The following is a 10,966-nucleotide window of genomic DNA, read 5'->3' as shown; positions in this document are numbered from 1 at the left end:
TTTTAACGAGATTATAATCCATATGCAATGCAATGTGATATGGCATGGCAACATGTCCTAAACTATATGAATGAATAAATTTTTTTGTGATTTCTTAATGAACATGCAATAATTAAATATGCAATCTAAATTAACCAAAATGACTTAATTCTAATGACGTGTAATGCAATGCAACGGCGTATAAAATTATTTCAACAAAAATGACATGCAACATGTAATTTAATATGCGAGCTATGACATTTATTATATGACCTAATCTAATGATGGACAATTTCTAATTAAATGAACCTAGGAACAATCACTAAATGACATGCATTTCATGAATCTAATTCTATATGACATGGGCATTTTTATTTTCCTAACAAAAACATGCAATTTATCTAGGAGAGATTATCTACCTATAATTGATAAACATGCAATGACATGCAAAGAATGCCCTAATTCAACATGATATATGCATGATGATTTTTTTTTGTTTCTTTTTATAAAATTCGAAATTTAAAATTGCCAAATAATCAAACGTGCCATTTAAATTAAAGAAAACTAACATCCTAAATGAACGCATTTTTTGGATTTTTATTTAAAAATTCGAAATGAGATTGCAATTCTAAACATGCAAGATAACCCTAAGACTAGGAACATTCTAAAATAAACTTAATCCTAATTCGATTTTTTTTGGATTTTTTCCTTTTACGAAAATAAAATTGATCCAAACACCATGACAGCAAATCAAACAAGAAAAGATTGATATCCAAAAATTGACGAACCATATCTCGCGCATAAGATCGGGTTGGCCAATTTTAAATTAAATCACGAATCGAATCTCGGGCGTGAGATCGGATTGACGATTTTGCAAGGGATTGTGAGTCGGATCTCGGGCGTGAAAATCAGACTATCAATCCCTTATTTGAGGGGCTAATTCATGTCATAATATCAATCCTATATTTAAGAACAATTCCATTAAAACATAATATTAAAAAATAAAATAAAAACTACCTAATCTGATTTTTTTTCCCTTTTTCGAGCACGGCTTGCTCGCAGGTCTCCAAGGCAATAGGTTGTCAGTCCAACAAGGAAGCTCTGAAAAGGGCGAACCGGCAGGAATAGGGAAGCACCCGGATAGCAGGGACAGTCGGCGGAACATGGGTGTCGCGGTCAGAATTGCCAACGTTCGGACTTCGGCACAGGGCGTCGCGGGCAGGGGATTCCGGGTCTGGGCGTTGCGAGCAGAGGACCTCAGGTCCGGCTCGGATGGTCCCTCGGGTGGAGGGCTGGCTAAAACGGACCACAGGCAAAGGCAGGGCGGTGTTGCTGCGTCTGGGCGGAAGGTTCGACAGCAAAGTAGGAATGGCTCTGGCATCAGGCTTCAGGGCTGGATCACGGAGACACAGCATGGTAGTCTTGCGAACGCGAGATTGGACTCCGGGCTGGGCAGATTCACGGTCGGATTGGGGGCAGAGCAGATGCGTGCGGCAGCAGCTCGGACCACCGGCGAAGGGCGTCGCGGGCCGAGAAACTTCAGGTGCAGGCATAGATCGGAAGCGGGCCCATCTGGTGTGGTGTCGCGGTGAGGTGGCGCCGGGGGCGATCTGAGATGCGGTCGCTAGATGCTGATTGCGGTGGTGCTCATAGCTGCGGAGGCGCGACGGATTGGGTGACGAGGGAGTTCGAGCGGCTTACGATTTGATGGCGTCAGCGCAGCGCGGGCACGGGTGAAGAGAAGCTGGCAACCGGGGCAGCGAATGTGGGGAAGACGATGAACAGTCAATGTCCAATCACTTCCTCCCCTCTGCTGCTTCTGCTTTTACTTTTCACTTTCCTTCACTTTTTTTCTTTTCTTTTCAGTTGACCAAAAGAAACCCTAGAAAAGCCCCCCTCAATGTGGCCGAGTATTCAACATGTGGCCTCCTCCTCAAACCCTACGCATTTTATCTATTTATAGTTCACAAGTTAAGGTTTTATTTTTTCCAAATCCGTATCCACAAAAAAACCTTTTTCCAAATGCAATATTTGCTTTTGATATGATTTAGGATTGCAAGAGGATTCTTCTAAAATTTGAAATCTCGCACAAATAAATCCGTAAAATATTTCCGAGGATACAGGCTTGGGCCGATTTACTCCCTTCGTGGGCTTAATCCAATTCACCAAATTAAAGTTCTGAACCATCAATTTGAACCCATTTATCACCGGCCCAATGTAAATGCAAATTAAAATGAATGCACCTAAAACTATATGCTGTGCAATTAATTAATTAACTAATATTTTTTTAGGGGTTAAAATTAATCCCTAATTTTTTGATAAATAACTAAACGGGTCGCCAAAATTTAGGTGTCAACAAATACGGGATGAGAGGCGGAGGCGGAGGCTGCAGCAGGCGACAATGGTGCTTGATGGTGGCTGGACGGCGACGGTGGAGCTCCAATGAGGCTATGACGGTGACCAAGGCAGCTCGGGATGCAGCTGGAAGGCTAGGACGCAGGCAGACGGGCACGCAGACGTGCGGGGCACGGGCGGCGCAACGATGCACGACGACGGCAGGGGAGACGATCGATAGTACGGGAGTCTTCTCTGGTTCTCTCTGGAATTTTGAGCTCTCAAAACTCACTCAACAATGGATAAAGCACTCCAATGAAGAAGAAGAAGACATCTACAGCAAGAGGGGGGCTACCAAGCCTTCTAGTCAACACAAATATCCCCATTTGCTCATCACAAAGACCCCCACCACTTTAGCCTTCAATCCTCAACCAATTGCACACCTAAGGCTTCCTTAACAAGCCATCCAAGGGTCCAAATGTTGCACACTCCAAGGACCTACGAATTTTGGACAATTTCCCTCCAAATTGATTCAAGTTCTCATCAATTGGGCTCAATTCCGTTGCCATAAATTCAGCCGAGATGCCATCGTCCATCTCATGATTTTTTCTCGTCAATTGAACCAACTTGATGGACAAAAATGTGACTAAAAATGACCCTCTAATTTTCCCAGTCCAAAATAGCCTTACTTTGAAATTTTGCCGAAATCTCGAGTTTGTAGAAAAATCTTTAAAGGATGAGTCAATGTTCCCAAAATGAATCATGACATGACAGAATTCTCAATTTTTGAAATCAGGTTTAACTATACGGTTAATTTCAACCGAGCACGATTTTAGCGTGACCTAACTTACCGAGCATCTTTTAGGAATTTTTAGTGCAATTGACTCATGGTCGCTTATTTTCAAGCCACATTGAGCATCTTCGACTCATTGGCAACTCACGATTGTCGTGAAAATCTCGAGATTTCAAATACCCGCACAGGGTATAGAAATGACAGAAAAAAATCGGTTTAGTGCCTTTCGACGAGAATTTTGTAATAAGATGAAATCAACCACACACTAATTACATACCTCTATTGAACCGACCTATCTATGGTCTCTCGTCAATTTTTTCAATGCCATAGTGACCCTTGCAGATAGCACAGTCGAGCGACGATATTTGGTCAAATTCTCAAGTCTATTGCGTTAAAATCCCTCAATAGCTTCACCAGATAGACTAGTTATCTCGTGAGTGATCAGCTAAAAAAAAAAAACTATAAACGTGTCGATGAAAAGCCCACATTAGGAAAATTCATACAATAAAAGCCCTTGAAACATTAACGATAACTCGATATTGTCAGGAATTCGCTAATGGGTTTACGTTTGTTTTAACTTGTCATTCTTTAAGATTATACATAATTAGCACATGACGGAAATTTCATCCTTGGTAATACGTTAAGTATCTGACTTTCACGATAGTGGTCGTCCGTGAATTATTTAGACGTGAAAGACAATACAATAGCCAAAAGTAGAAAAACCCGCATCTTTGTGCTAGCTTGGCTTGGCCCATGAACCCAATATCAATCTCCAAAACATAAGTAATTTCTCTAAGCACTTCATAGGATGTCCTCAGACTTTGGGGTTGTACATGCCATGTGATGATCAGGGCATGCAACATTTCACACTAGGATCCTGAGAAGCAGCATCCTATATTATTTATGATTCAAGCTTATGTGAGAAATTTAACAAACACAATCGGGTTCGATAATCAAATAAACTGATCCATATACTGATCCACAGTCGTGTACTTGACATCGGGGTAGAGCTCCGAAGCTTCCACTCCGAATGACGGCTTAATCTCGAAGTTGGCTTGGTCTCCTTTCACGAAAACAGAATGGAGTACTGCCAATATCACATTCTGCGGAAACGCTGCCTCTGCAATGACCGGACAAGCTTTAAATCTTAGAGAGAACAAAGACAATTTACGCGCTTAAATCCAATAGAAATGCAGCCCTAACCTTGAATATTCTTCAGAACCCCCTCCTCTGGAACATACACCCTCTCCAGAGTCTTGCCAATCTTTCTCTCCCACAAAGACACGAGCTCATTCATTGAGATGGTGTTGGCAGGAGGCCTGATGTACATAATTTTGTTCAAGGTCCTTGGATCATCTATAGCTTTGATGGTATAGGTGCCGATGTCATCCTCCGTGTTAAACACCACTGCATATTGAGGTGGAGAGTTTTACAATTTGGCTAATAAATAAATCACAGAGCCACTGATCTTCCTAGGGTTACTTTCGGCTTGAATTGAAGAAGAATTCTCTCGGTAAACAGATTCATCAGACAACCAATAGACAGATGCATCCATATGTTCTTTCCTCCACCAAATACATAAAGAGAACATTCACTAGCTGCCCACTAGGTGATATTATGCCAAGATAAACCACGACACACTCATATAATCTATTAGTCTCTGAAGGTGAAGACTAATGGATGTAAGAGTCCCAACATCTCCAGACAAGGACGTTGCCCTGGAATTCTCAAGCTTCAAGAGCTGCCCCTCACACTGATCACTATCGTAATTAAATCGTGATAAATCTCCAGAAATATATGAACTAATTAAAATGCGCATTTCGACACACTGCTTCTTACCTTTTGCATTTCCATCCCCGAAGATGACAACTTTATCTCTAGGGGGAGCTGTAGCCCCGAGCTGTGACAAATTCGAAAGGTGGTAACCTGAAAAAGCATTAGAAACCACATGTGTATAAGGGATTCCCTCAGCCTCAACAAGGCGGCGGATCTTGGCCTTGGTAGCATATACAGTTTTTGCTGGCTCCACAGCATGGTGATGATCCGCATCGTTTCCAAACTCTGAAGGCAAGAATCTCTAAAATGAAAATTAATTGAATCAGGACATACATTTTTATTAGAAAGCAACAAAAAGCTAGAGCAAATTCACCTCATCCAACAAACTTACATGAGTTCTAGCAAAAAAAAGGAAACCAAACTCATATGTGACAATGTTTGACTTTTTTCTTCAACATGTGACTATAACGGAGCAAACAAAGGAAACAACTTACATAAGACTGAATTTCACTTTCTTTTTTTTCCAAACGGACTATAATATAGTAAAAATGATTATAAGTGAATCAAGACTAGAAATTAAGTGCTATTAGAAAAGTAGAAGAAAAGAAAACTGAAAATTTAATTGTTACGGCAATAGCCAGATAAATCTGGCAAGTATAAAATATGCAACGATGCTGCTTGCTTGTACACTTTTCACAAGAAATAAAATGTCAGGTGAGTACATTGCCTTTTGTGAGCCTGCTAAGCTCCACTATTTACCGACCGTCAACCCCCTAGGCAACAACTACTAAATTATCCACCAGTTGGGTTTTGAAAACTTACTCGCTCTAATATTAATTTTAACGAAAAAAACCTTTTGAAGGAATAGGTAGTTCATGTTTCCCATTATTGATCAAAGGATAGGGTACATGACCATAATCCATATCGAGTGCTTGAAACCTTTTACTTTTTTCATTGACCTAGAGGAAACCCAACCACAGTGAATCCGGCATTGTCCGGTACTTGGATTTGAAATAGTAGGCCTCAAATTTCATTGACGACTTCTATAGAAAGTCATGACCGTTTAAAAAGGAAAGAAGTGAAGTCTACAGATAAGTAAGTGAATCCATCCCATTTCATCGGAGTGGAGCTCACAAGGAGAACGTGATGCACTAATCCCAGAAGAAAAGAGTTAAGCTTGCACCATCCTATATCATCAGTCAAATATTAAATGAGCAATGGTAACTTGCATGAAATTATTATAAACTGCACACCTTGATATTCCCGGCTGCTTTGATGGCTGCAACAATCCTATCTTGGATCGCTACCTGTTGTTGCGCCACAGCAGAGATTACCACATCAACCTGCTTAATCGCAGTCAATAGACTCTCTTGATCGTTGACGTCTCCCTGAGAATCAAATAACCAAGAGCATGGACAAACAATCAATAAAGTCACCAATCATCAATCAATCCTATCTGGGCCAGTAGAAAGACTATGAAAAAGGATAGATATGAAGTCTGATGTAGATAAGACCTCAATAGCTTCACCAGACGAGAAAAAGTATTATAAGAAATAAAGCATCCACATAATTATTGTCCACACATTGCTTACCAATCTTTTGAAAGGTTATAGCAAGGGATTTGCGGTGACATCTGAATTATAGGTCAGTCATATTCACTTTTATATACAAGTTCATTTAGGCAGTACGTAAAATATGGAAGTTTTCATAAGATTTGTTTTAAAATGTATTCTATTCGTACTTCGTATCAGAATGCGAAGCTGAGGCGCTTCGTCAGTCAATGTGAAAAATGACCAATAACACAGGGACAAATTGCTAGAGGAGGGAAAGAGAAACGGCAAATATCAACTCGATCTTGTGAAAGATTGAGATAAAAGGCGACTCTGATTCTACGGTTAAAGACATTTCTCGAAACAACGGATGAGATTAACGGCAGGGGACGCTTCGATTCCTCAAAGGAGCACCAAATGCAAGAAACGAACAGGATTGCATCAAAAGAACTACTCACGTAAAGTAAATTGACGCCTAAGCTCTTGAAACCTTCAGCGATGTTGGCCTTGGCTGGGTCGGAGAGACTGGACTCCCTCACGAGAGCGAAGGTAGGGTGACCGAACTTAACACTTGCTTCCACGATGAACTTTCCGATGCTTCCGGTGCTTCCGATCACCAGGACTCTGCTCTTTTCGGCCATCTCGGTGGGTGTTTTCACAGCGGAGGCGTCGTTCTTCCTGGTGATCTTGATCGGTCTCAAAAGTGACTCTGTTATAACTGTACGTGTGTATGTGTTGATATATAGAGAGAGAGAGAGAGCTAGAAGGGGGCGGGCTAAAAGGTGGCGGGCTAAAAGGTGGCGGTTCTTGTCTTCGTGATAGGATAGAGAGTCATTGGATGATTCCGGAAGGGCATAATCGTCTTTTCATTAAAATAATTTTCCTTGTTGAGATAAATCCTTCATTGGATAAATGGTACATGGAAAGTGGAATAATAGAGAGAAGATAACGATTTTGTCTGATTTCAGTGACGAACTAAATTATTGTGAAGTAAAATAGATTTTAACTTAGCAAAAAACAAGAAAATTTAATTTTGATAGTGCTATAAATTTGAGTTATCGTCATTGATGAGGAAATAGTTGAAACTACCTTTTTACGTTGATTTTTATCATATGACAAAGATAAGAAAATGGTATGAAATGGGCAATGAGCTACTCTACATTTATATAGTAGCATGATATTATACAGCTTCATAGCCGCTATGCTATTGTTTCGAGGTTCAATAAATTCTTTTTCCTAGGAGGGTTGACAAAAGATTACCGTTCTTAAATTGGCCAACATTAAATTACTATATTTGTAATTCATAACCTCTATGGGAGAAAAAAGCCACAACCCGAGTGTCGAAATATGGAATGATTAGTAAAAAGTTGTTAAACCTTTGACATGTATACCAACTCAATTTTAATTATTTTGATATGATCAATTTAGTTCTAAATTTTTTAACGTTTTACCTTGCAATATAATCCTAAGTAGCATCGACACCGATACGCGACACGTAAAATGACACGACACGACATGCCGACACATCATATCTAAAAAAAGAAAAAAAAAGTTGAACACATTAGGGCACATCATATATTAAATATATATATTTTTATATATACATGACAAATTATCATTTATATGATTATTTCAATCAAATTAATTCAATTCAAATTCCCAAATAAATAAATAATGATAAAAAAAGACTAGAATGAATTTACACTAAAAATTGTGAATTATAGGAAGTGAAAGTCAAAAGAGAAGAGGAGATTAGGTTTCTCCTTTCTCCCTTTTATTATTTTTATTGCTATTTATTTTTGTACATATTTACATTTTGACTCGTCATCTATTGCAAATTTTTAAAATTGACCCGTGCATGTCGAAATCACGTGTCAGAATTCTGGACTCGCATGTCAAACCGTGTTAGATGAGTTAACCACGTGTCAGATTTTTCGATATCTGTTGACCGCGTGCGTATCGAAAGGTGTTAAATTGTAACACCGAACTCGCGTGTTAGGAGAGTTGATCACGTGTCGGATTTTTCAACACCTATTGACCATGTGTCCGAACATGTCAAAGCATATTGAACACGTGTTGGAGTGTCGGATACGTCTCAAAGAGTGTCAATACTTTCTAGATACAATCAGTGTCGTTGGCCTTCTAACATAACACGACCAATGCTCACATGAAAAATATTTTGAATTGAAAAAAAAATGGTATTCTTTTCGGTCTCTTTTTTACCCTTCTTTTTTCTTTTTGGGTTCTTTTCATTTCTTACGTACTTGTTTCCTCTTCTTCTTCCATCAATCGCCAGGCCTTGGCGAAGGCCTCAATGCCCTCACCAAGGGTCGACCTCACATGCTTGGGGCAAAGCTCGGCGTTGTGGCTCCAATTCATACCCACACCGAGGACGAACCACATATAACATACAAAATTAGAGAAACCCGTGTCTAACTTTTAGCTTACCATAGCTTGGACATAAAACCATATCAAACTCCAAAACAGGAGTAACTTCTCTAAGCACTGCATAGATGCACACACATCAAATGTTCATAGTATGTCCTCGTATTTGGAGTTTGTACACGCCATAAGATGATCGGCGGGAGCCATATTTCACTCAAGGATCCTAACTAGCAAAATCCTATATTATTCATGATTCAAACTGATGTGAGAAACCTATCAAATACAATCAGTTTCGGCTATCAGACAAACTGGATCAAGGTACTGGTTCTCGGTCATGTATTTGATGTCGGGATAGAGCTCTGAAGCTTCCACTCCGAAAGACGGCTCAATCTCAAAGTTGGTGTGGTCTCCTTTCACGAAAATAGAACGAGATATGGCCAATATCACATTGAGTAGAACTACCGCCTCTGCAAGATGACAATACAAGTAGACCAATTGACTTCAGAATACTTAAATCTCTTAGAGAGATAGACAATACACGTGCTTAAATCTAATACCTGACCTTGAATGTTATTTAGAACTTGCTCCTCTGCAACATAAATCCTCTCCAAGGTCTTGTCGATCTTTCTCTCTCACAAAGACACGAGATCATTAAACAAGTAGGTGTTGGCAGGAGGTTTGATGTACTGAATTTTGTTTAAGGTCCTCGAATCATCCACGGCTTTGATGGTATTGGTGCCTATGTCATCCTCCTCGTTAAAAACCACTGTGTATTGACGGAGAATTTTAGAATTTGGTTAATAAATATAAGCCATTGATATACATAGAGTTCCGTTCAGCTCGCATTCAAAGAAGAACTTTCTCAATAAACAGAATCACCAAACAATTGCATCCATACATTCTTTCCTATCCCAACTACATTAAAATAACCTTCATGATCTACCGCCTAGGCGGTATTGTGCTAAGATAAACCACAAAACTTCCATATCATCTATCAATCTCTGAAAGAGAAGACTAATGGCCAACATCTCCAGATATAGAAGATGCTTGGAAATCTCAAGCTTCAAGAATTGCCCCATTTTGATTACTACCATGATAAAGTTGTGAAAAATTTATGGAAAAATCTCAATGAATAAAAATGTGAATCTCAAGTTGCTTCTTACCTTTTACATTTCCATCCCCTAAGATAACAACTTTATCTCTAGGGGGAGCTGTAGCCCCAGGTTGTGACAATGTTAGGAGGAAGTAACCTGCAAACAAGTTAGAAGATACATACGTATAAGGGATTCTCGCAGCCTCAATAAGATGGCAAATCTTGGCCTTGATAGCAAATGCATTTTTTGCTGGCTCCATAGCATGGACACGATCCACGTCATTTCCAAACTCTGAAGGCAAGAATCTCTAAGAAGAAAATTATTTGAATTAGAAGAAACATTTTTATTAGAAAGCAACAAAAACTAGGGCATGTTCCTTGTCACAATCTCTATTTTCAGTGCCCGATTAGGGCGAGTGCCTACATAGGCTTATGGCTCGGCTATATCTATTAGGCTTAGCTTGGGCTCTCCCAAGCTCACCAATTCAGGACTTAATGGTTTAATATTTTTTAAAACTATAAGTTAATTTTAAAATGAGTCGCCACTAATCAATTTGAGGTGGGTTGAGTTAGAAACCCAAGCGAAATATTGGGAGAAATATTCGCGTTCGTGCAACCTGGAAAACTAAGATCGGGAACTTAATTACACTAGTTAATCACTACTGTCCTTCCGGTACCTAATCTTATCTGAACCCTAAAGCTTTTTGGAATTTCAAGGGATTTTCTATGCATTTGTGGAGGAAAAACACACTTTAACATAAAAGCATTTTTATTTTTATTTTTTACCCTTTTTTGAAAATATAAATTATTTTTCGCTTGTTCATGATTTTTTTGGGAAAACATAAAATATTTTTGGGTTTTTCTGACTCTTTGAATAAATAATTTATTTATTTTGATTTTATTAAAATATTATTATAATTATAATAATATAAAAACGACACAATCGTAGAAACCAGGGGCTGCTCGGAACGAGCCTGAGGCGCGGGCCAGGCCCGCAAAGAAATTCAAACCCAACATTTTAATTTTTAGCCCAACCCAGCAGATTTTGATTTGTAA

At 39.2% G+C, this 10,966-nt stretch overlaps 1 protein-coding gene across 2 annotated transcripts; it reads right to left on the bottom strand.

The window, feature by feature from the left end:
* Positions 1-3,718: 3,718 nt before the first annotated feature.
* LOC104443607 (phenylcoumaran benzylic ether reductase Pyrc5) lies at positions 3,719-7,153 on the bottom strand. 2 transcript variants are annotated; one of them, XM_010057101.3, is made up of 5 exons: positions 6,891-7,153; positions 6,136-6,270; positions 4,946-5,183; positions 4,310-4,513; positions 3,719-4,226 (listed from the first exon to the last, which is right to left on the bottom strand). In XM_010057101.3, the coding sequence occupies exons 1-5, from the start codon at positions 7,071-7,073 to the stop codon at positions 4,060-4,062; spliced, it is 927 nt and encodes a 308-aa protein (XP_010055403.2). In that variant the 5' UTR covers positions 7,074-7,153; the 3' UTR covers positions 3,719-4,059. The 2 variants fall into 2 exon arrangements, with proteins under 2 accessions (XP_010055403.2, XP_039168554.1); XM_039312620.1 differs by having other exon boundaries at positions 3,719-4,220.
* Positions 7,154-10,966: the final 3,813 nt, after the last annotated feature.

This window comes from Eucalyptus grandis, chromosome 5 (assembly GCF_016545825.1).
Source record: "Eucalyptus grandis isolate ANBG69807.140 chromosome 5, ASM1654582v1, whole genome shotgun sequence".
Lineage (NCBI taxonomy): Eukaryota > Viridiplantae > Streptophyta > Magnoliopsida > Myrtales > Myrtaceae > Eucalyptus > Eucalyptus grandis.
The sequence above is the reverse complement of the archived record's forward strand: the minus strand, read 5'-3'. Positions and strand labels throughout refer to the sequence as shown.

Bases quoted from the DNA above. Each gene is read 5' to 3' on its own strand.
- LOC104443607 (XM_010057101.3), bottom strand. From the start codon at position 7,073: ATGGCCGAAAAGAGCAGAGTCCTGGTGATCGGAAGCACCGGAAGCATC. The intron at 6,271-6,890 runs GTGAGTAGTTCT...TTTGATTCTCAG, and splicing joins TAGGCGTCAATTTACTTTAC to GGAGACGTCAACGATCAAGA. The intron at 4,514-4,945 runs GTAAGAAGCAGT...CTCAATATGCAG, and splicing joins CGGGGATGGAAATGCAAAAG to TGGTGTTTAACACGGAGGAT.